Source organism: Vidua macroura, chromosome 15, assembly GCF_024509145.1.
Source record: "Vidua macroura isolate BioBank_ID:100142 chromosome 15, ASM2450914v1, whole genome shotgun sequence".
Lineage (NCBI taxonomy): Eukaryota > Metazoa > Chordata > Aves > Passeriformes > Viduidae > Vidua > Vidua macroura.
Window position 1 is genome coordinate 8294967 of NC_071585.1, and position 26376 is coordinate 8321342.

Consider the following 26376-nt stretch of genomic DNA (forward strand, 5'->3'; position numbering starts at 1 on the left):
TATATTAATAGTCAGATTCAAATCCAATCTGCATTAAACCTCAGGAAGTTGTATCTGGCAGTGGAACTGCTGCACATTTGTTCCCCATTTAATATTATTCATAGGTAAAGTCTAGTAAGAAAAAATATCTGTCAGAAAAGATGGCTGTAATTGATAAATGAAGCAAACATGGCCAGAATGCAAGGCCCAAGCTCACACATCAGCCTGTGCTGTAAGTCAGGGCAGGAAAGACAAACAGCCCCACGTGCTGCTGGTGTGTGGTATTGAGGCAGCTCTGCCAGTGCTGCTGTTGTGCCAGGCCTCTGCCCGCTGTCCTGGGCAGAAAAGCAGAATATCTGCAAATTCCACATCGCTGGAATGGCCAACAGACTCAAAGGCCTCACACTCTGGTCCATTTCTCACGGGGTTTGGAGGATCTCACCCTCGTCCTGAGCACTCGGTGGGCTCTCTGCTGCCAGCACTTTCTCTTCATTCCTCACTTCCTCATACCACTTCTTGTAGCATCATCCCCTCTCTTCCACCCTTGCAGCTCTTGTATTCCTCCTGAACTGAAGCAAGGGAGGGCTGAGGGGCACCCTGGAACCCTCATCAGGACACTCTAAAAGCCTCTCTGGAAAGGAGCAGTTGAGCTAAACCAGCAGATCCTGCACACAGGCATTTTGTAAGGGCTGGAGAAAAAAGCATGGAAAAGCATATGACATAAACCATCTCTGTGGAGGAGACAACCATCTGAGCAATATTTGAACACCCAGCATCAGCCAAAGGGAGCTCACATGCTTTGGGGGCAAGCACAGGGGATTCTGTCAGCCTGAACTGACATACTTTGATGCTCTGAAGGCTGTAGGCAGCCCCAGGGTCTCCACCACAGCCCTGGGAGGGGCAGCCAACCTACAGCAGTGAGAAGCCTCAGCAGGCTCAAGCCCTGCCACCCATGACCTCAGGTGCCCTGGGAAAGCTGGCAGCATGTGCACCAGCTCAGCACACTTTCACAGGGAAGGCAGACAGCAGGAGCTGCCCTCTTGCCTGTCTATCCTCCTGGTCTCCTCCTTGTACTCCAGGTGTTTCCACACATGGACCAGCACATGCAAAAATTGACACTCCAGCACCTTATAAGCAGAGAGGGAAAAGAGAAACCCCATTTCTCTTTCCATCAAGAAGCCAAAGGAGAATGAGAGTCACCTCTGACCTTACTAACAAGCCATTAGAGATAGGTAGGAAAGATGAGGAGACCTGCTCAGTTCCATCCACCACCTGGCTGCTGCAGGAGACAGGGTAGTAAGGCAGGGCAGGATACAGGTAGAAGGCTCCAGGGAACAGAGCTAAGGACAGAGGGAAGAGAGAAGCTGCAAAACAGAGAGAAAGAGTGAGAGAGAAAAAAAAGCTAAGAAAAAAAGATGAGAACATTATTTTAAAAATCCCAAATAAACAAACAAACAAAAAAACCAAAACAAACAAACAAAAAATCCACCCTCATAGGAGGTGAATCATTGCCATGGTAGAGTAGGCAGAGTGCATGGTAGACTGGTAAGGTGCAGCAGATTTTGGAAGCAGCCAAGGTAGAGGCACAACAACTGAGGCAGATGCAGACAGACCCTGGGCATGCTGTACCCCAGGAAGGGCAGGCACTGGACAGTCAGAGGACTCCCAAGAGCTCCATCCAAAATAACACTAACTCTGAGCTTGGTCACGGCCTCACGGGGACCAGTGCTGGATGCCACCCTCCATGTGCTGCCCAGCCATCCTGTGTCCCCAGCAAGCTGACCCAGCACAGCCTGGCTTGGCTGGAAGGCAATGACACAGATGGGATCGTGCCAGATCTGCTCAGGATCTGGCCCACTGTGGGAACCAGCCCAAGAAAAGCACAGATAGACCTGCAGAGAACTTTAAAAGCACATATGGAAACTCCTTCACTTGTGGAAGGACTGCAGGCAGAGCGCAGGGCTGTCCAGACATGGATGTGCTCTCCCCCAGCAAGCTGGGAGAGCAGCAGATGTGGGGCAGGGCTGCAGCTGCCATACCTGTGGGTCCGGCTCGATGTTGATCCGGTATGCTTGAGCCTTGCCATCTTCCAGGACAGCAGGGGACCAGGTCTTCCCTTCAGCTCTGCAGTGGGAAATTAAGTAAACTCCACTTGAATTGCTTTTAAGAAAGCCCAAACCAAAACACTCCCACCCAAACAAACAAAACCCACAAAAATCCCAAAGAAAGAAACAGGCTCCTTAAACAAAACAAAAAAGCAATTAAACAAATTAAAGAAAAAAAAAGCCAAAACAAACAAGCCAAAAAAAAGAAAAAGCCAAATATATATATAGCATCTATTAATTCCTTAGCAGGTTTATATTATATTTGCATTTGTCCAAAATTATGCTCAGAAACATTACAATGATAGAGAAGATGAGAGTTTCATCCTATTAAAACCATGAAGCTCAAAACCATCCTTGAACTACAAGGTTCTGTCTGTCTCAGTTTGGGGTTAAAGAGACAAACTTAATTTGGTTCAAGAAATCAGAATAGAGGCCCTTGGTGGCTCTTGTTTTGCATATTGCTGGCTTTGTCCCTTTATTCTGGCCCTGAATCCAGAAAGTATTCTGATTACACATGTGTACAGAAATATTTATACATATATACATGCAATCCCTGGCAGGCCTGTGTACTAGACCACATCAGGAACTCTATAAACACCTTTCAGGGAGAAGGCTTTCACCACCCTGTATGAATCATCCTGACCCTTTCAGCAGTTGCCAGATAGAAAAAGCCCTAAAAATACAGTTTCCATTCCCAAATGCATCTTCAATCCTGCCAAGGCAGAGCAGAATACTGTCACTGTCCAAAGATTTTCCATGTGCCTGATCATTTTTTCCCCACAAAGGCATCTGGGGACATGGCTGGAATGTGATCTCCAGCATAGATCTCCAACACTTAGGGTATCAGGGAGTCACAGGGGCCTGGGCAAGGTCCAGCAGGTACATCCACAGACTTCTCAGGATGCAAGAAGGTTAAGTTGGAAGATGGAAACTCCAGCAAGTTCAAGATAAAGCTTTCAACATGCAAACTATTCTGTTTATCATCACCGTCTGTATATGCACCACTTCATAAAAATAGGTGTTGTTCCATGGGCACAGATGCATCCTTTGTGGACTCTCACCCCTGCCACATACCACATTCACTTTCAGTTAAATTATCTGCAGAGTCCAAGTTTGAAAAATAAGGAGCATGACTTTAACCCAGGAATTCTCAAGGAGATTTTTACCTTTGTTATTTTGCAGCTACACAAGTCAACATACAAAGCTGTCTTTAAAAATCTAGGGTCTGACCCAAAACCTACCAAATGCAGGGACTCCCACTGACTTGAACACACTTTTGATCCAGCCCCTGAGGATTTCAGCTTTTTTTTCTCATTACTGCCATTACAACTTTTTCAACAGGGAGTGATTACTCTCATAGCTAGGTATCTTGTTCTGGTAATTTATTGTTATTATTTGATTTTAGGCTGGAACAATTCACTTATAAATTGGTCTTTCCAACTGGGACAAAGGAAACAGTCCCTCCCAGGAACATCAGCATTCCCAGCAACCCCGACTTGCTTTTTGCCATGATCTGGTGCTGTGTACATTGCTTCCACATCGAAAATCAAATCTGGAGGCCCAGAACAATGGAAATGCCTAATTACATTGGCAGGGATCACCATTGTTATTTCTGTGCTTTCCCCTGCACTGAGAGCCTGTGGTGCCCTGAGGAGGGTCCATGATGACTTTCCCCCACTCAGCTCTGAAGCTCACATGCCAAACACAGCTTAAAGCACCCCCAAAGACTTCAACCTGCCAGTAAATAAGAACAGAGCTTCAGCAAGTGATTCTGATTGCAGAAGATAGGAGCAATTGCAGTAAATTCATTCTGTGTGCAGGTACGGCATTCAGTCACCAGTACTGCCAGCACTTCCCAGTTCTCCAAATCCCTGACAGAGATCACACTGTCTGACCAGAAAGCAGATAATCCTGTGCTTTCTAAAAGTCATCATGGGTATATTTACACTTAATGACAGACATGGACAGACTTCAGTTTACATGGAGAAGTCCATTCATGGTTAATGCTTTAATGATTAAACTCAAGGCTTCACCATCAGCTCTGCAGAGTGACAAGAAGTTCTTGGTATAACTGAGACCAACTCTGACAGCTTCCAGCAACAGTCTGAACAAAGCCAGGCTCACATCAGCCCCAGCTTCCACCTGAACTACATTGAAACAAGCTGATACAGCACAATCTGGGCTCCACTTGGCACTTTGAAAGGCAAAGCTAAGGTGAATGGGAGAACCACCAGCCTCCCAAAAGAAAGTCAAGATGTAAGTGTAATGAGCATTTATGCTTACACAGGGAGAACTGCTCTTTTCCCTGGGAACAGCAAAATACCATGTAATCTGAAGTAATCCAAAATAATTAAGAGATTACTCTGCCTGAGAGAACAATCCCACAGGCAGCTACTGTAGGAGGGTACTGTAGGAGGGGCTGATGCTTGAAGCTCATGCCCCAATCCTGGTTGCCAGGAACATCCCATGCTCACATCCCCAGCAGGACTGGTAGCACAGGGGTCCCTGTACCCCCAGAACAAGCCTCAGAGCAGTGGGGACTTGGGGGCCAGCAGAGTAACCCTGAGACATCCCCCAGCAGCAGGTTCACCCTACCAACAGTCAGAGCTTTGTGTTCAGGCAACAGCAAAAACCCAACACATTTCTCATACGTCACAGCAACAGATCAGGCATCACTCAAATGTTCCGAGTTGTTTAATTTACAGCTCAAGGACAGGAAAAGTGTTCTCAGATGTGCTATAGGGGATTAAAGGCAGCTCTGTGGAAATCATTACCCTGCACTTACACCACTCTGCTCTCTTAATGGCATCTAGGACAATCCCAAGAAAAATAACTTGACCTAGGTTAGTGCAAGGCCTTCCACACAGGGCTTTGTAGGAAATGGACCCATAAACAGGACATCACAAAAAAAACCTTAAGTTGCAGACACCCATTTATCCCACCATTTGCTTTCTAAAAGTTTCAGTCATTCTCGAAGGATTACTTGCATACGCTCACATATTTTACCAGAATGTTTTTTCACCTGGTAGTGATCTGCAAGTCTCACTCTCAACATTTGTAAAGCTGCTTTTAAGTTGCAAGAATTCCTGTGTCTTACCAAATTTCTAATTTCTCCATCCCCTAAAAACTAGCATTTATCACCTGGGGAAGTGCCAACCTGGATCCAGGTCACTGCTGTTACCATGCAGCCACAAACCATCAGAATAATCATGTTGCTGTATTTTGCCTCCTTTCTCTGGGAGGTGACTCCAGGGTCCTGCTCATCTCCTGACTGCTCTTCACCTCCAACCTGGCACATCACTGTGCTCACAGCTGATTGTTACCACTGATATGGCCATCAGCCTTCTAGAAGCTGAACTTGGTCCAGAAGAAGCTACAGCTGATGCTTCAAACTTCCCAGGCTTGTGCACCTCACCACAATAACCATGAGGTGTTGGATCCATCCTCTGCAAGGCAGATGAGCAGCATGGGAGCTGAGCTCTGCTCAGCACCCCAAAGGACACAGCTCATTCAGTCAATGTGAAGAAGCTGTAGGATTTCTCCTCCTTCATTCCTCTCAGCTGAAACCATTGTGTATTGCTCTGGAAAGCTGCCGGGTTTCCTCTCTATTAGTCTTCAAGGAGTCCAGAGGGGAAGCTGTGATTCACTTTTTCAGTTGTACTTTTACTGGAAACTTGAGAACATACATTGTCATCCTTCCCATCTTCCAGCAGCTTGCCTGTGCTGCTTACAGCTAACAGACCCCAATAAAATCCCCAGGAACTGGGGGGGATGGGAGGAACATCAACTACGTGAGGTTCCAGGTTCTTTTGGGGCTACATGTCCAGCAGATTCATTACTGGGCTTTCTTACACAGAAACTTTCAGAGAAACTCCATCTCTTTACACAGAGCAGGAACAGACAGAGAATCTTCATAGTCAATTCTCCAATCAGACTCAGCAGTGACATACAGACCAAAGCAAGGGGGAAGAAACTGCTTCCAGGATTTAGTTTAGATAGGAGGAATTAAAGCTGAACCTTTGAGGATTTATTCTTTGACACCATAGTTAGGAAATAAACTCAACTCAACCACCCTGGGGTTCTTGGCTGCACCTGGGGCCAGGCAGATGCTCCCAGTTGTCCAGCACCCACCTGGCCCTGTCACCAAAAGAAAGGGCTGGAATCAGATTGGACTGGAAATCATAAAGTGTGAAAGTTGAAAAAGCCCTCTTAGACCATCAAGCCCCACTGTTACCCTGGCATTGCCAAGCCCACCACTAAACCATGTCCCCAAGTGCCACATCCACATGACTTTTAAACCCCTCCAGGGATACGAGGTCCCTGGGCTTGAAAACCCTTTCAGCAAAGAAATTTTCCCTAACAGCCAATTGAAACCTCCACTGGCACAACACACTAACACACTTCTTGCCTCTTAAGGAATTTGTTGTGTAACTTGGAAGCAACTTCACAGTGAGTAAAAAGAACAAGTTTTACCAGGTGTTTGTGAGTAATAGCTCATGGGGCTGCTCAACACCCCGGATCTTTCTCCAACCAGCTGCCACATAACTGGCCTGACCCTTCCTGCACTAAGGCAGGCAAAGTACATCTCATGCTACTTTGGCTTGAGATTCAACAGCTGGGAAGATGATGATGGAACAGCTGCCTAATTTATCACCAGAGCAGCCTGAACTATCCCACTAAATCTTAATCAGCACCATCTTTGCCTTCCCCATGGCCTCCCTAAGCCCATGGGAACTCCTGGCCTCCCATTTTGGAGCCATTAACCACAGCCTGAACATCCAGCTCTTGTTCCAGGAGTGCCCAAGTAATTCCTCACATCTTACATCAGTGCCCACATAGGCATCAGTTACATAAATCAATTCCTTTCGTAAACCAATGAGGATTTTCAACCACTTTGTTTCAGAACAGTGAGGCCACTGTGCTGCTTTGCCTTTCACAGCCTCACTGCCCAAAGACAGACTTGCTACATGTTGGGGAAAAGCAGGATCCAAAAAAATCCAGGGACAAAACACCCACTAACTTCAGGGAGGTCAGGAGTCTGGCCATGAAAGGAGGTAGAAAATGGAGGGTGTGAAGAAAGAAGTAAAACCCTCTCAAGAGATTTGTCCTTGATAAAGGACAAAGAGATTTGAAAAAAAGGAAATGTCTGCTAGTCCAGCCTGAGAGCAGGGGCAGCTTCACAGATCCCAACACTGACTGTGGGCTCCAGGGGCACAGGGGAGCCATGGAGCCCAACATGCTTAAAAACCTGTGACATCCCCTCACCAGCAGTTTTCCCAATGTGGGCATAGGGCCAGTTTGTTCAGGAAAGCTGCAGCACAAGCCTTCATCCTCCCTGGCAGACGACAAAAGGTTCAGAAAAAGCTGTGGGGCTCGCCCTGGCCCTCTGGCACAGATGGGCAGGTCTGGACAGTGCTGCCAAGGGTTTCCTGGCAGTCTGTGTCAGCAGGAACAGCGATGCCATGAGGGCTCCCATCCCACACCCAAGGTCCTTGCAAGCAGTGATTTCAACAAAACACAGCTCCAACCCAACTTTATGGCTGCCTTTATTTGATGCATGATACTTGGTCTTGGTCAGGCCACTCAGTAACTCCCCCTTCTTGTTTTCCCCACATTCTGACTTTCCTACTGAACTTCCTAGTCTAAGGGCATTTACTGACCAGAGTCTGAAAACAAAACCCATCTTGTTCTTTATCTCAGTAGCACATAATGTCAAGGGTTGATGGAAAAAGGGCATGGAATGAATCAGTCCAGAGGGCACCAGGGGGATGGAAGCACTGCACAGCTCCCTGCCCTCCCCTTCACTCATGCCTGGCTGGAGGAAGCCTGCTTTGACAAAATAGTTCTTCACTAAAGACATGCAACAAACAGGCTTCTTATTTCAAATGTATTTCAGACAATCACATTTAAAAATAAATCTTCTTGTGTTGGCTTGCAAACTGTATTTTGTTGAAGGCAGTGTGCAGAAAAGATGTTGCTTGAAGAGCAACCTCTGCCCAAAGGAACAGATACTAATCCACACTACCACAGGCAGAGCTTTCTTGAAGCTCAGTCTCAGAGCAGGGTCCAGGGTGTTGATCCATAGCTGTGACAAACAGCAGCGGCTGGACATGCACACAAACCAACAAAACCCCTCATTACTGCCCCAGGACATGGCTCCCTGAGCAGGACCAGGTCACCCCACGTTCTAGGAGGCAGATCCTGGAGCAGGGATCCACTCACACCTAGAGTGAATGCCAGATGTGCTTCCATCAATGACTAACAGCTGGGCAACAGGATCCAACAGGCCACTTGGGAGACAGGAGAGAAATCCAAGAACCAAGTCATTGTGCACCCACTTTGGGCCAAACTAAAAATAGACCTAATAGCTCATCACTGGAGCTGCTGTCCCTGCTGCAGAAAAAACCAAACTACTCAGTTCTTCCTGTCAAGAGAAATGCCACTCTCATGGACATCTCTGGGCACAGCCAAGGTGAGTTCTGCCCTTGGAGAAGCCACCAAACTGACCCAACAGTGTGATCTCCAAGAGGAGCCACCCCAAGCTGAACAGCTCCTCACCTCACCATCTGTTCCTGCCTTGCAGAGCCCTGAGCATTTATTTTTGCCTATGAGATACAAAAGTCTTTAAAATCTGTGTTTATGAAGACTTTAAGGCCTGACAAAACCATTGCAATCCTACTGCTTAGCGAAGACCAACCATGTTACCCACAAACCCTGCACCACTGAAAGGCTGTGGGCCAGCAACATCTCTGTTAGCAAATTCACCTCCTCTGGACACACCACAAAGTCTCACTGTTAAAAATATCCACACCTTGCTGGGTACAGTTGGGAAAAAACAACCTGAAGCCACAGACCCTCCACACAGCATCTTCCAGATCACCCTGAGGTCACGAATGACCATGGAAAGGGAAACCAAGCAGCCAGACCATCCCTAACCCCAGCAAGGCACATACCAACACTGCTGTGAGAGCACTGTGACCACAACCTCTGCCCTGCGCAGGAATCACCACCTGGGAGAGGAGATGCATCTGCACAGAGATATTCAAGGGTCCAATCTGATCCAAGAAACAAACACCAGTTGATATCAGTGGCTAAAATGAAGTGTAAAGGCAGGAATTCAGTCCATCAATTCACACAGGAGAAACCCTCATCCATGAGAATAAACGCTGCCATGCTGCAGGTGAAAGCTGCTTTCAGCAAAACATGGCTCTAACTCCCAGTGAAGCTGCTCTGCTGCCACACCACCCCAGCAGCTGGTGGCTCACCAAAACCTCCTGTCACTACACAAGGACTTTCACCTCTCCCAAGGACAGCTCCAGTAGCCTGCAGACAGTCAGGAAGGGAACCCTGGTCCTGCCCTGGGCACAGGTCCTCCTGGGGGTAGAAGATCACCTAGTCTCCCTAAAACTGCTCCAGATGGAAAGCAAAACAACTGCCCTCCTTGGCTGTGAGAAATTCCACCTGTGTGGAGGGGTTTTGCTCGCTTTCCTTCTTTCCTTCTTTTGTAATACTGAAGCCACATCATCTGTACACCATGGGCTGAGCTCAGAGGACTTTGCTTTAGCCAGGCAGCTCAGAGATGCCTGTCTGAGGAACCACGAGGAATCACTGAGGGTTTGCTCCATTTATGGCAGCACTCCTTCCCCACTGCCCAGGCATCCAGTCAGAACTACATGGTTTTCCAAGAAAAGTATAAACAGTAAATGATAGCTCTTTATATCAGGAAATGCCTCTTTAATCTGAAGTGGAAAACTGTATCCTCTTATTTAAACTTATGCCAGATAGTATTAGCCATTTGTGAACCTTATAAGGAGCACTCATTTTGCTTGGGTAATTTGTGATTTTGTTATAAAATTAATTCCAATAGAAATCAAAAAAAGACCAAGACAATGAAACCAACCAAACAAAAAACCCACAACACACACACACAACACCCCAACTAAAAAAAAAAAAACCAACCAACCAACCAAAAACACCAATACCAAACTCATACCTTCATTTTGCTTTGAAATATCCTAAAAAGCTAATTTGGCAGGACCTTCAAATGTTTTTTTTTTATTGAACAGATGCTTAAAACAATGGGCGGATGTTAATGAGATGAAAGGGTTTGTCCAAAGGACATTTTGATTCCCATGCTGTTCTTGCTTGAGTTGACACAACCACAAAGACTCAAGTCAGGCCACAGCCTGGACAAGCCTTACAAGGTACAAATGATAATCTACATGTAAAAATGAACTGAACCCACTTTTTCTACCAGTGAACTATTAAAAATCATTTTGTTTCACTGTTTTTGAAAACACAGAACAATTACCCAGACCATGGGGATGCTCCAAGAACCTAGCCTGAGAGCACATCTGCTCCAGGGCCAGCCAAAAGCCCTCTGAGCAAAACTGACACAAGAGCACATCAGAGAGAACCAACCTGTTCACAGAGAGCAGCAGCTGGTCCACACATGCTTTGATCTTGTTTTGAGCTTCTAGATGTGTCATGTTGTCCGTGTTCTCTCCGTTAATTGCCAGAATAATGTCTCCTGGGCACAAATCTGCCATGGCTGCTTTACTGCCAGGGTTAATCTGGGAAAAAAAGAAAAGGGTTACTTAAAAGAATGCTGGGTTTCTTTAAAAAGAAGTCAGTTTCTTGGAATAAGATGCAGGTAAAGGGAACAGTTATTTCTGGAGAATATGTGTTTTCTCTACACCAACGTCACCCACCTGAGCTTGGATGTCAGAGCTCTCAGGTAAGCCCCAGGTCTCCAAGGGTCATCCCCTACAACAACACTCTTTGAAATGAGGAATTTCAGTCAACTCCAACCACTGTGTGACCAGGTCCCCTCTTCACATTTGTCTCTTCCTTAAAATGAATGTAATACACTCTTTCCAGATGCTCCACACACCTCTGGTTTGCAGACCTTTCATGATGCTGCAAGAGTCAGTCCCTAAGTAGCACATGAAAGCCTCCTGTCTGGTTAACCACCATCCCCCTGACTGCTGCCTGGGGAGAGGTCATGTTTGACATCACACTTTCTGGACTGACATCCAAATGACTTGTCTCTTTCTAGCCCTGCGTGGTCACCAGCTCCAGAGGGATTTAGCAGATATGGCATTTGGGAACATGGTTTAGTGGTAGCTTTGGCAGTGGTGAGGTAACAGCTGGAATCGAGGAACTTTAAGATCATTTCCATCCTATACGATTCCATGATTTTATTCTATAAATATCACACAGCTCTTTAAGCCTCCACAATTCTTTCCTGCTGGTTTTGTCAGAGTGCCAGAACCTTATAAAACTTCTAATTTCTTTCCTGAGGAACTAATGACAGGTCCAGGTACAGTTTGTGGTCAGCAACAAGACCAATCCTTTAGCCCATAAAAGAGGTTCTTCGGAAATTACCATTTCATTTACATCATTCTAAATGTGGTTTTAATTTTTACAGTAATATAGAATGACGCAAGGCATATTCAGAACAGGTAAACCTGTCTGGTTAAACTCTGTGCTATGTGTTTTCCCTCTAATTTCCTCTTCAGTGTATTCAAAGCATCTGCTAACCAAACACATTTTATCAACTGAGAAGTTACAGCAAGCCTGACTTTTGGTTATTCATGTGTCACTGCATTAAAGCAAGCTGGTGCTTTCATTCTGTTTACTCTTGGTTTACACAGACATAATTCCCTGTCTCAGGTGGTGGGTCCAGACAACACTGGATTTCCAGGAGCACTGCTCTACCCACCACCTCCCCTTGGCTTACAGCGGTGCAGAACAGCAACCAGACAGACCAGGCATAGTTTTTCAGACAGTCAGACTGAGTGGGGCAGTTCCCCAGTGCCCAGAAGCCCCCCAGCCACAGGTCATCATTAAACAGGTGGTTCTTTTAGAAAGGGGGCATGCACATGCACATCCCAGCTTTCATCTTGATTTCATATAATCCTACAATGGCTTGTAGGATTAAAGATCACCTTAAAGATCATCTTGTTCCAACACAGAAGCACCTTCCACCCAGGTTGCTCCAAGCCCCATCCAACCTGGCCTTCAACACTTCCAGGGACAATTTGTTCTATTTTTGTAGGGAATTTGAAGAGGATTTAGTCTTACCACAGCAGTCCCTGTGGGCTGCTCTAGAGCTATCCCTGGTGGGAAGCAGAACAGCCCCAGTGTAACACGGGCCTGCTGCACTGCTCCCTGCAGGACCACAGCTACTGGCACTGCTGAAACACGAACCTGAAGGTGTTTGAGAAGCTCCAAACCACTTCTGACAGTTAAGTAGAACTGGCAGGCCAAGTTACAGCTTTTGTTGCACTGTCAGAGTAAATCAGTATTTGCCACTTGCCCTTCAATAGTTTCAGCTATTTGGCTGTTTGGCTCTAACAAACCCGCCCAGGCCAACTGCTCAGGGCTGCCCTATGACTCAGCTGAGGGCAAACAACAGGAGATGTCTTTCAGTTCCACACACATTAGCTCTGGCACAGGACATTTCAAGCCAGGACAGGATTATTTTCCCCTGGCAGTGTTAGGGGTTTTTTGACCCCTGTATCCATTCACAGGGCATTAGGGTCCTTTTACAGCCACAGAAGCTGCCAGACTCATCAGAAAGTCAACCTAAAGCTCAACCAGCAGCTCCAAGGAAGCACCTCCATGCTCTTGCCTGCTGTTATCTGCTTCCCTCAGTGTTCATCCCTCAGCCCTGGCTGCCAGCAGGCTTTTAGACCAACAGACCTTCAGCTTGACCCAGGACAGCTGTATTTTGTTCTTGTCTATTCATTGCTGTCTAGATGTCTGATGGATTTTTTCCACCTGTACTGATCTTAACCATGTTGTAGCTTCCTTGAAGAATAAGCTGTTCACAAATGGGACTTTTAGCTGTTTCCTATTTTAAGCTTCTGCTTTATTTCAAATTATTTTGGCAGTATTTTCATGCTAGCATTTTATGCTAGCTGTGGAGATGACTGAGGGTTTGAAATGGAGCTATACTCCAAGAATTCATTTGAAATACAGCATCGGTGTCTCAACAGCTTGGGAATCATTATTGTAATGTCTGTCAGGCCCAAAGTTTGTATTTTAGTGAATAATATTTAAAATACTGTAGACTAAGGTCTCCTAACCCACAGCTGTGCAAAGCCATTGACACCAAACACTCCACAGAAAGCCTGACAAATCTGGTTATGGGTCAGTGCTGTGCCTGAACCCTAGTGCAGGGGTTCTACCCGCTTTGGATGTGGTTTCGTGGTGACCTCAGCAGTGCTGGGTTAACAGGTGGACTCGATGGTCTTAAAAATCTTTTCCCACGAAGCATTCTGTGGTTGTATGACATTGGAGCCCGGCAGTGCATGGAGGCATTGGGATGGAGCTTGTATCCGAGGCACTCACTTGTGCCTCTCTCCAGAGAGCCCTCAGGTCTGCCCTGAGCCAGAACCACAGTGTGTGGACATCAAGGAAGCCACACGAATCTGAGAGTAATCAGATACATTATGAAGTTAAAAACATTGCAGAGAAAACCTGCACCGAGTCACTGCAGCCCTGTGTTCTTGTAAGGGGTCTCCAAAGGAGCTGATGCTTGAAAACAGGAGATAATTAAGAAAAACAGTGGTAAGATTTTATTTGGTTTTGAAGTTTTCCATCTGTGCCAAGAACAAACCATTTCAAAAATCAATGCTGAATGAGCACAGCCCAATCTGAGACAAATGGATATATAACTCAGGGTGATGTGAGCTAGCTACCCACCACAGGCAGCAGAGTGCCCTGAAGCCAAGTCCCAGCTCACGCACCAGGGCCTAATGTGGGTTATGTGCCATGCACCTGCTGCACCCTGCATGTGCCACACCTCATCTTGCCTGGGCTAGGTGCCTGCCAGGACTTGGGCTGCTTGTGTCCTTTTCTCCAGGGAAGAGCTTGGGCAGGGCAGTTACACAGCAGCAAGGAGCCAGCCCAGTCCCTCACACCCTGCTAAGCCCAGGGCAGCAGGGCCCCACACAAGTGCTGGTGTTTCAGGTGGGGAATTCTGTGGGTGGATGGGGTGGTCTAAGCCCTCGTGCCATCAGCAGCTCAGTGGGGTCTTGCTCCCTGTGAGGCCATGTAGCTCCCAAAGATCCCTGCTTGTGCCATGGGGTGACAGCAACAGTCAAGTGTACAGCACCAAGAGTCAACACCACGGGCTTCAAGAAACATAAGTACTTGTATCACAATTCCCCTAAAGGTTTTGATTTTTCAATCAGACAAGAATCCTGCCTAAGCTCTGAGCTCCCAAAGACATAACTTCATGAAGCACTGAACCATCTCTCTGAATGTTCCTGCTCCAGGAGTATCATCCAGCCTCTTCCTTTGTACCATCCCTGGTGCTCAGCAGGTTCTGAGGCACAGCCTGGGATGCAATCCAGAAGAGCTGAATGTTTTATAGAATCACAGAATGGTTTGGGTTGGAAGGGGCCCTAAAGATCATCTTGCTCCAACCCCTGTCATGGGCAGGGACACCTTCCACTAGACCAGGGTGCTCCAAGCCCCATCCCACCTGGTCTTGAACAGTTCCAGAGATGGGGCAGCCACAGCTTCTCTGGGCAACCTATGCCAATGCCTCACCACGCTCACAGAAATAATTTCTACCTCTTATCTAATCTAAATCTTTCTTACTTCAGCTTAAGGCCATTCCCTCAAGTGTTCTGTGAGTGAATCAAAGCAACTCAGAGGAATGGGTCCAGTGCAGTGGACCTGTCATCAGGGACCATAGCAGGGCTGGAGTGAGCTGGTGGCAAGCTCTTCATGAGATGGCTAGGCAGATCCCAGTGCTACCCACCACCTAAGCACTGCTACGTTTTCAGCAGGAAGGAACCAAGCATGAAATATGTGCAGAACCAGTTCATGTGCTGGGGAGGTCACTGGCACTTGTGTTTTCACAGCTCCTTTTATGCCCATAGAAGCTCTGGTGTGTTCTCAAGGCAGCCGTGCACGCACAGCACGGCCTCCGCTCTGAGAATGTGGTGTGCACGCCTGCCAGCTTTACTGCTCTCCCAAAATTAAATAAAGAACAATCCTCTGAGTTTAACCCCTCCACATAAACAAGCAGCTGCTTCCTCACTTCTCCCTCTGAAAAAATGAAAGATGCTTCAGAATGCTTATAAACAGAAAGGACTAAAAGAAACAAAGCACTTGCCCAGCAATGACATTGTAGAGCAGAGCACGAGGGGGTGTTTGCAGAGCACGTGCCCCAGGTAAGCAGCTCCAGCCTCCTGAGATCCCAGAGAGCAGCCCCTCCCCACACAGCATGCCTGTGGAGGGTGCGTCCTGCAGGGATTTGTTTCCCTAGGGAGCCAGAATGTACTTCCCCCCCCTTTTCTAATAAGAATATTATTCTTCCTAATCCCATCAGAATATGTCTCATTTGTGACATCTTTCCATGTCCTCCACATAGCACTGCGCTTCAAAAAATACCAGAGATCCAATATTGGTGTCTGTCTCAACCCTATTGTTCCAGTAAGAAAAAGACAAATTTAAAGAAGCAGCTCCCAGTGGACAGCCCTTCTTTCACTGTCCTCTGCCTCTTCAGTCACCACAGAAGGTTCAGTGACAGCACTGCAAACATCACCTCCACACTATGCCTTTTGCCAAATCATCATCCACCAGGGAACTCTATCTCAATAAATACAACCAATTTTTAAAAGGAATTTTTTTTCAATCATATTCCCCACCACTTTTTCCATGATTATCATCCACCTCTCCACTCTCCTCTAAGGCAATTACCCTCCAGGAGCCCCCTTCCCCAGCCAAGTGGATATTCTGAATGCTATGAAACAGACTGGGATAATCCCAAAGCCAGCAACAGCTCTCTTATCTGGCCATTGGAGCATCACTAGGATTTACTGAGTGCTGGCATCTGACAATGACAGGCCATTAAAATAAAGTACACTGGGGCAACTGCCTTGTGCTTAACCTAAATTGGTTGGTGTTGGAGCCATGCAATCTAATTTAGTAAGCAAGATTATTTGCACCAAGAGAATTTTGCTCTTGAAACGCAGTGTTCTACTGTCTGCTCTGGAGCTTGGCCACAGAAGGGAGCCAGGGCTGGGAGAGCATTCAAAGCAGGGTGGAATCCCCATGCCTGCACCCCCTGCTCTCACAGGGACAGGAGCCCTGCCCACTGCAAGAACGGCTCTACTCAGAAACAGCTTTGCTCAAGCCAACTTTAGAATTGGGCAAACACCACAAGCTGAAACAATCAATAGTTTAGTAAAAGGTTAATTTGTAACATTAACTTAATCCCTTTTTATTTCTACTCTTTTCCCCAGAAAACTGCATCTACAGTCACCTGTGTCAGGACTGAAGGAAGAGGGATGCAGCTCCTCACTGCCTGCAAGGCCTCAGCACAGCCATGGGAAATATTAAGTTAGTCTTTATTCTCACAGAATTTTATCCAAATCAGCAAAAGGTGCCTATTCAGGCCATTCCCATCTACATAATGACGGCAGCTTTATCTCTGCCACACCTTCACTTTTAATAAAAAGTGCTACTCTAATGCATCCCATCAGTTAGCAAAGCCAGGATTTAATGGGTTAAAAGGTGCAATCCCAAACAAGCCTACACAGACCACACCATTCTTCTCTTAAATCAGTGGTAGTTTGTTGTAGGCACAGCTGGGGGAATTTTCTGTTCTGCAACTGTGATCAAAAGGACTTGATTAAAGTCTTTGAGACACTTTCAAGATAGTGTGACAAAATTCTCAGCTTTTAAACAAAGCCTGTCTGTTCCATACTATGGGGTAGGGAATGATCTTACATAGCTACATCTTTTAAACAAGAACCAAGATTCAAATAATTAACTAATGAAAATAAATTCCCTAAACCCTTTAAACATTCTTTACAGGGATTCTCTTCAGCTTTTCAAAGCATCCTGCCTTGAATTCCTTGCCAATTCATTTGCATTTTTCTAGTTGCTTATATAAAAGTCCGATGTATCAAGACATTATTTAGATAAGCTCACAGCCCAGTACATGAAGAACACTGTTCATGCAATCTGAATTCATTTAACTACTGAAGAAAACAAGCTTAAAACAATAGAAGGGAAAGAATCAGAGTACAAGTATTATAAAAGGCAAGACAGTCAAAAATCCTTTTGAATCCAAGTACTAATGGATCCAAATCCAAATTTAGAAACAGTTTCAGAGAGTAGATCCTAACCCAGCCCAAAATATGAGGTCTCTCTACAAAGAGGCTGAGAATCAATGAAATTGGACATGTGTTTTAGAGCACCCAGCCACTAACCCATGTGCAGACCTCAAAATGTGTATTGAGAAAAACAAGGAAGGGATCAACAAGGATGATCTGGTGTATCTTGTCAGCAGCTCTCTTGCTCAGCCCAAGGTAGACAGCTCTGGCAGCACTCTCCAGTCACAGCCACCAGGAGCCCCTTACTCCCTCCTCCAAAGACAAGTTAAAGATTCTGCACAGAAAAGCCCAATTCAGGAATATGGCTGCTACTACACTTCAATCTGCTCTATGTTTACTTTGCCTTGCTCGGGAACAAGGCCAGGGAGGGACAGCTGCCCTGGGGACAGCAGTGAGCCCTTGGTGTGGGAGTGCTTGGAGCACCACTGCAGTCCCTCGGGTACTGCACCTCTGCACAAACCATACTGAGCAGCACCACAAAAAGTGTTTATGGCCAGAATTGCTTCATCTCCTTCAGGGGTTTAGAAGCCAGCTCTCCAGTGAAGTCTTCCCCCTCGGACACCCCCCAATAAGCAGCAGGGCTTCTCGAGCCCTTCTCAGCAGCAAGCCTTAAGTGCTGTGCAGAAGACATGGAGGAACTGCTTAAGAGTTTGCCTTCCAAACCATCTGCCTCTTGGCCAGGAAGGCAGGCTGACACTTTCCTTCCTATCAAAAGGAAAATGTACACAGAGTGATCTCCAAAGAGGAAAAAAATTCTTCAACATAAAAAGTTTAATCCAGTTGGTGAGCGTACCTGAAGTTCCATTCTTGCAGCACACTCAGGCGTTCATCACAGAGCGCAGGGATTTGCAGCTTTGCTACACAGCTGCTTTAATGGTGGATGTCAAGTATTTTGCAGGGTTTGGTCTTTTGGACCAGAACCTTTACACATGCTAAAGGTTTCTGAAGTGTTGTGTTGCTTGTGGTAAACAACAGCATTCAGAGCAGTGTCAGCATCCTGCAAACCTCCCCTCTGACAATCTCCTCTGCTGTTATCAACCAGTCCTGGAGTCAACTGCTCAAGACCGCTTCTCTTTTAGCACTGCCCATATCTAATAATTAAAGAATAACAACTTTAAATAATCTTTATTCTGGTATATTTTGTTTTCTGAAGCTCGGGCTGTAAAACGTCATTGCCACATAATCTGCTATCAATCCACACAACCTGTAAAACTACTTAAGGCTTAATGGGTGTGAATGCAAGTTGCTCTGATTGTCAAGAAGGATTGAGTGTGGCTGTGAGGCATCTTTATGGTGTTTGGAAAACTCATTGGCTGAAATTCTCTTGAACAGCGCTCTTTTTTTTTTTTTTTTTTTAATAGAGCTGTGTTCTCTGTGTTTTGGGCTTCTCCTGGCTGTAAAAGTTCCTCAAAAGCCACACTGTGGCTTGACATCTTTGTTCTTGCTCAAGTAACATAGTGAAACCTGTGTTTGCTTGAAGTTTTTGTGTAAATTTTGAAGTAGAAACCAAACACCACCTTATCTACCAGGGCCTGGGGCAAGTGGGGTGTTAGGGGCTGTGTACAAACCCACTACATGAACAAGCTCGGTGAGATAGGGGGTTTGCTCTGGCACACATCTGGCACTGATAACAAATCAAGCAGAGTATTTTTCTGTGAACTTGTTTGTTTTAACCTTTTCTATCAACACTGGTAGATCTTGAGAGAGCTACTGTTTTCTTTCACACTTTAGAACCTGTGGTTACAGATGACTTAAAAAATAAAAATGTTTTTACTAAGTGTTTGGGTATCCAAGAACCACAAGTCAATGCATTTTGAGAGCTCAGAAACTGGAAAACAAATTCAGTTAGAAATACTATATTGTTCCTTCTAGGATTTCCTGCGACATGTATTTCATCCCCGAGCTATCAAAAATGAAATTAAATTGCATTGGTCTGCATTAATTCCACACAATTCATAATGACATATTTGTATTAAAATTAAAGGACTTACCAATTTCAGGAGGACCGGGATTATAACCATCTGTTGTGTTACATAGCCAAAAAAGTTTAGGACAAAAAGAATAATTGCACATAATTCCCCCTGTATGCTTCTTACACCAACAGGGATGTTCTAGTAAGCCTGTTATCTAACTGCTCTCTTTAACTCACTTTATCAAGTGGGATTTAAGTGCACACTTCTACAAAATAATTTTGAATACCTGTTCCAACAGGCAATCTTTCAATCTTCAAGGAAGACTGACATCACCAGCATTTAAAACAAAAAAATGGGGAAGGAAGAGAAACCCCAAACCCACAAATCCCTAATCCCAAATACCCAGGGACACTGAACCTATGCTGCTTTGTCCAGCCTGGCAGAAGCCTGGTGTGTTTTCACTGGTGTGCTGGGTTTATTTTGTTAACTTGCCCCAAGGTCAGACTTTGCCTAAATGGATCTACATGAATCACTCTTTCCACCTGCTTTCCCACTCGGGATTATCAGTGTGCTTAATTACGGTAATTAGTATTAGGTTTTCATTCCAGTATGTTCCACCATTACTGTCTCCTGAACCAGCACGAGCATTTATTCTTCTCTTTCAGTTATTAAACAAAACCTCAGCGACAGAAACACTTCAGCAGCAAATATATTTGTGACATATTTCTGTTAGTTCTTATCTGTAGCTCAGATTAACTGCTCTGTGCCAGCACAGCTTCACACTTAAACACCCAGACCTCTCGGCCCTGAGTTTATAGGAATGATGAGAAAAACAAAAACTGACTAGCAAAAGTATTTCCTTCCACTTGAAATAATCCTCCCACTTGAAATACTGTAACAACTTTACTATGCAACCAACTGAGGGACAGCTTTCATCACTCAGCTCTACACAGGCAGCAAACCCACCAAAAGTCAGCAGAAATCAGGTGGGGCCGTAGTTTTGGGATTCAGCACCACAGAGTGGTTTCTTCAGTCCATTTGGGAGCTCTGAACAGAGAGTGCATAATTTCCATCTAATAAACTATCAAATACATAAGAATTATGTGAAAAAAAAAAAAAAAAAAAAAAAAAAGCCTTATGGAAATTGAAATCCTCCTTACTTGTCTCAAACAGAGACAAAATTCCTGTTCCTTTTGCTGCTGCCTCTGATCCTTGCCTTCTACACCAACACATGTGGAGTTCCTGGGGTAACCAAACCTGTTACTCCCAGCCCTAGCTCTGGGGAGCCCCTTCCATCTCAGCCATCCCCACCCACACAAGAACAAACCTCCCAGGCCTCCCCAGATATTACACCACTGAGTGGGTTCTCTCTGCATTTACACAGGATCACAGCACAGACTTGGGCATTTGCTGGCTGCCCTGACAGAGTCAACAAAATCACTTTTACTGGAATTCCTTCCTCAGCAGAATTCTTTCTCGAGTATCCTAACCTTTAACAGGACACGTCTCTGCTCAAATGTGAAAGCTGCTTAAGTTTAAAAGTCAACCTTAACTCAAACAATACCTGGATAATGGATTGCAGACCAATTATTTCTCATCCTTCTTGTGTTACAGTTCCCAGCCAATGCTGAAACTTGCATTTTTGCTGCTCCACTAGAGACCAGTGGGTAAATTAATGTTGAAACCAGCAGATAAAGGAAAAATTGTACTAAAATCTCATTCAAAAAAATACTGGAATTGGTCCATTTGTCAATTATCTGTTTATCCAAGTAGTTTATCTATGATTTCAAAAACAGCAAGTGCATGGATTAACACGGGCAGAACTGGGCAGATGATGACATCAGGTGCTCCCAGAGCAGGACAAGCAAGTTCAAGTGATTAAATGCATTCAGCTCCTCTAGTTACGCTAATGACTGATTATCTTTTAATCCCAGGCAAGGGGTAGATCAACTGTGATCCCACACAGAGCCACAGCACTCACTGATGTGGTTACAAGCACAACACTGAGAATGGCCAAGTGAGTTATTCCATTCCTGCTCCTGAGCCATGGCTGCTGGTCAAAAGGAATGTTGTCACTGGAGTAAGAGCCACAGGGAACCCCCCCGTCCCACAGAGGGCAAACACAGCACCCAGTATTAGCCTGCTCCACCAAGGAAAAGCAGCTACTAGAAATTTAATTAAATCTTAAAACCACTTTCTGTCATGTCATTAAGGTCAACTCAAAGCAGATCTTTTGGATCATCTCCTAACCCCATAAATATCATTAGGAGGGGTAACCATTAATTATGTGATGTCCTACACCTAATGTTAGCTTGCTGTAACACTGGGTATAAAACAAACTATGTTCCCCCCAAGAGCATAGCCTGGGGCTACAAATCCCCCCCAGCACTGTGCTGAAAATCACTGTGCTGAGTATCACCCTCCAGGGCTGCGTGCCCCCAAAACCAGCCCAGCAAACTCCAGCCCTGCTAACATGGGTCCTCCTGAATATACAGGAAGAAACAGGAGATAAAAGGGTAGCTATAGCACACCTAACTTTTCATGTGACTGCATGAGAGAGATGCACTAAGCATGCCCTTCTGGATTTGCATTTATCTTTAATACCAAGGAACTCAACACCCCACTTGGAGCCCTGACCTCTCCAGGGCAGAGTTCAGCTTCAGCTGCTCAGCAGAGCAATCAGATCCTTACCCCTTGTCACTTAAGACTTATCAAATCACAGAGGGAAGTGACCTGTTTTCAAGAGAAAAAGACCATTGCTTAATGTCATGAGCCTATTTGAGACAGCTGCAAGGGACAGACTGAATACCACCAGCACCACAGACACAGCCACCTCACAGAGGCCAAAGGCCAAAGTAAACCCTTGTGAGCAAGTCAAGTTCTGTTTCAAAGCAGGACAGGGTCATTGTCATGTTCCATGCTACCAAATCCATATATTGTCATTTGTCTCTTGACAATATTATCACAAGACACTTTTGTGGACCAACTTCAGCTTTGTCCCCTGCCTGACACCTCTCTGCCCTGCACCACTGTGCCTCTTCCTCAGCTCACCCTGGCAGCTCCTTTCATTATTTCCAGCCTCCAGTACCCAGAGCTGAATGTGGGTGGCCTTGGATGCCTCAAATCCCAAACTGCAACCCGATTTCTCAACATAACCAGTCCAGGTAGGATGCTTGCAGGGCTGTACAGCCCAAACACCTTGTGACACTTTGATCCCCAGCCCCCTTTGGGCCAAGCAGTGGGACACAGCAATCCCACATCCCTCAGGCAGCCCTGCACACCAGAACATGTTGGCATCTTGGGCCCACAGCTGGATGTGGGAATCAGATTGTGGTCCTGCCTCCCAGCAGAATTTCTGCTTTTCCAAAGATGTTTGTAATTAAATGGCATTTTAGTATGAAACAAATAAAACTGAAATTAAAGAAGAAAGGCACTTTGAAAGGAAGCAGAAGTCAGCCAAAAGCCTCTACAATTAGCAAGAATCTCCTGCCATGAGCCAGGCTGGGCAAAGGGGATGGAGGCTTCTCAATCCTGGAGACGGGAAGCCCCCAGCCCCCTTGCCAAGATTTAAAGCCAGAAAGAACTGATTTCCTGGACAATTACAGAATAAAAGGGAATATAGCATCACAACAGCCATGATCAGTCTTCTGCACAGTAGTAGGGTTGCACAGACCCACCACCAAGCAAAGCCCAGGCTCCCCAGGGAGCCCTCCAGCAGCTCCTTCCTGCACCCCCATGGCCAGGAGCTGCAGCAGAAGATAATTCTTCCCCAGCTTTAACATTCTTAGGCACTATTTGCAAAGCAAGCGAGGTCTTTTCTTGTGTCTAGAGACTAGAGCCCAAGCAGAGCACCCTACATCTCTATTTACATCCTAGTGATTTGTTTACCATGCTCTGGGAGCAGGCGTTAGAGTACAGCACATCAGAGCATCAGCCCACTCCTCGGTGGGAACAGAATTTAAAAAGGATCCAATTTAAAAGGCTGCCAAAAGGAATAACACCCTACATCTGCTTCTTGCATTACAACTCCTGGTGATCTACAGCAAGACTGGCCTGAGGAGAATCATCCTCCTCACACCTCCCAGGTTTGCTGAATCAAATAAGAAATTTGGCAAGCTATCTATCTAGGCAGAAGCAGACTTAGGTTTTTCCTGTTTAATATTAAACCAGTTTTTTTTTTTCCAAAGTAACAGGAAAACTGGCTCCCTCTACTAAGTTCAGATGTTCACTTCTACAACAAGAACATTTCTACAATTGCTGGGAAGTGATTTTTGATACATCCCATGTTACCGGGGGAGAAACAGAACTCTCCATGTCCAGGAGGTTCAGGCTGAACCCCTAAAGCCGAGTGCCCCTTGTCACAGCACATTACCCCAGCTGTGTGGACACCTGCCCACTGTGCTGCACAGCCTGCACCACCCTGGCCTTCCCTCTCCTCCATCCATCTCCTCCTGTTACTCCTCCAAAACAGCCCTCTCTGGAGCTGGAAAGGGACAGGCCAAAGTAAAAACAGAAACAAAGCCATGCAATAGACATGTTTGAACTCAAAGACAAACTAAATCTCTTTAAAACATGCCGTCTTCCACGATTATTTATTCGAAGCTCAAGATACACGTTTTCTCTTTTCTGTCACAGCTTTGGCAGATGAATGAAAAGACGGCAAACAGCTTGTGTGCATTACAACAGTATTTTAAAGTTACAGCTCCTTTCAAATGCACTCAGTGTTTGTTCCAGAAATTCAGCAGCAGCTGCCCAGGGGAGCTCGGCAATGCTACAGAGCCCGACATGCCGGGAAGGCAAAGCAGCTCAGGGCACCCAGCCCTTCCCGGGGCAGCTGCACGGCCAAGGAAACGTGAGTGCCCAAAGCAGAGTGCCCAGCTCACACACAGCACCTCATCCATCACACAGCCCATCACACCGCCTCGCCGCGAGCCTTCCTGCATGGGGGATGGTTTGTTTTCACGTATGTCTACACACAAAGCCTATTTCAAGCTATCTGTGGCGTCTTAGCAAAGAATTTTCCAGAATACACATTTGTGAGGTCAAACACAAGTGTGAGTACACTTACACAGTAATTATTACCAGCCCACGTAGACCCCAGAACACTGCAGCCTGCATAGAGAAACTTCTTTCTGACTTAACTCATGCCTTCTTTTAAAACCCCAACAGCCTGTGAACTCAGTCCAGGGCACAAATCCAAACCCTGTGAACACTAAAAACTTTGAAAGCAGAATCCTTATGAATTAACATCCGAAAAAATAAAGCATGGAGAATGCTCTAACACTGGGAAAAGCAGCTGAAACAGTGCGAAGCTCAGAGGGAAACACTTATTGGGGTGTATTGAGTGTCTATAGAATAATTTGGAGCTCAACAGAGCCCAAGCGCCGCCACCCGCCGGGCCCGGGCAGAGCCCGCCCGCCGCCGGGTACCGCCCGCCCGCCGCCCATCACCTGCGGCCGGTCCCCGCTCCGCTCCCCCTCCGAGCTCACCCTGGAGATGGTCAGCGGGGCGCTGAAGTCTTTACCGCCCACCAAACGAAAGCCCCAGGGCGAAGGGCCACGCAGGACCACCGAGTGGGCCATAGCGGCGGCGGGCGCTCCCTGCCCGCGGACTGCTGCAACTCCGGCTGCCGAGCGCCGGCCGCCGCTCCTGCCCGCCGGCACGGACCGAGCCCGCCCCCGGCACACCCCGCCTTCAAGGCGGGCCGGGTCCATCCCGCCTCCCCGGCCCGCCTGCCCTTCGGGGAGCTTTAGCACGGGTTTACCCCTGAATCCTTTTATACGTGGGGTTCCGAGTGACTACTCGCCGTGGTAAAGTTGCAGTACCTTGCTAGTAGTAAAGCATACGTTTGGTGTGCTCAAACCCCCCCTCACTGCAGTTTCATCCTCTGCAGTGGAAGAAAAATGATGCAATAGGTCAGTAAACGTTTGGTTGTGACTGTTTTATTCATTACAATAAGTCTCCCGAATGAGAAAAAAGTTCAAGGAAATAATCAGATTTGGTTTAAAGCAGTTTGCGAATCTTTCGCGGTTGTCACTTGGGCAAAAGATAAACTTCCAAGAAAATAATCACAGAATCACAGAGTGGTTTCGTTTGGGATGGACCTGAAATGTCATCTCAATCCAACCCCTCGCTGTGGGCAAAGACACCTTCCACTATCCCAGGTTGCTCCAGCCCCATCCAACCTGGCCTTGAACACTTCCAGGGATGGGACAGCCACAGCTTCACTGGGCACCTTGTGCCAGAGCCTCAGCACCCTCATAGGGAGGAATTTCTTCCTAATATCCAATCTACCCCTGCCCTCTGTCAGTTTGAAGCCATTCCCCCTTGTTCTGTCTCTCCAGGCCCATGCTCCAAGTCCCTCTCCAGCTCTCTTGGAGCCCCTTTGGGCACTGGAAGAGGCTCTCAGTTGTCCCCAGAGCCTTCTCTTCTCCAGGCTGAACGCTCCCAGGTGTCTCAGTCTGTCCCCACAGCAGAGGTGCTCCAGCCCTCAGAGTATCTTCATGGCCATTGTGCCCCAGCATTACTGTGTCCTTGCAGGGGTCTCTGGAGCAGCACCTGGCACTGCAGAGGATCTCAGTTTCCTGGTGGTACAGCTGCTGGAGCACCATGGAGATGTCTATGCTGCCAGTGAGTGTTTAATGGGATGGTTTGCAGGCATATAGTGGTGTGTTGGAGGTGGGGTGGGTGGTCAGCAGAGCTGCAGAGCATGTGCCCCAGAAGCTGAGAAAAAAATCTCCAAATATCTGTAAAATTTCCTTTTCTTCCTGGAAAGGGCTCGACCAGAATATCCCACTTGAAAAAAGGACCTAACAAAGGATTCATTGTTTTAAAAGTCCAGTTTCATTGAGCACCTTCTTGCTGCCTGGCTTCTGCAAGTTTGATTTATGTGCCACTTGCTGTGAATGCTCGTGACACGTTATTGCTTGTGACATGGGAAGGTTTGTGTTACTGGGTCATTGCTGTGCCCATTTTCTGGGCTTTAGTCTGGGACAGGGGTCACAGCTGTGACTTTTAAATAGGCTCCTGAGCTGTCCTGCAGCTTTGGGATTTAGCAGCTTGAGTACAGTCTACATGCTGTGTCGTGAACCTGAAACACAATAAACTTGGTTTGCTTTGCTCCAAAGGTGCCTGCAGAGGAGAGGTCCAGCTGCAGCCAATACCAGCAGAGCTTTCCCCTACTCTTTGTTCCTCCCAAATGCCTGCCTTCACCAACAGAGGCTACACAGGCTGACT

The 26376-nt window shown here is 46.4% G+C and overlaps 1 protein-coding gene across 1 annotated transcript in view; it reads right to left on the reverse strand.

Moving 5' to 3' along the window:
- PDLIM4 (PDZ and LIM domain 4) overlaps positions 1–24762 on the reverse strand; it is a 45970-nt gene extending 21208 nt beyond the window's left edge. Inside the window, exons 1-3 of the mRNA XM_053991442.1 lie at positions 24630–24762; positions 10506–10657; positions 2019–2103 (exon numbers count right to left, since the gene is read on the reverse strand). Coding sequence (XP_053847417.1) covers positions 2019–2103; positions 10506–10657; positions 24630–24722 — 330 coding nt within the window. The 5' untranslated portion in view covers positions 24723–24762. The remainder of the gene's footprint in view (positions 1–2018; positions 2104–10505; positions 10658–24629) is intronic.
- Positions 24763–26376: the final 1614 nt, after the last annotated feature.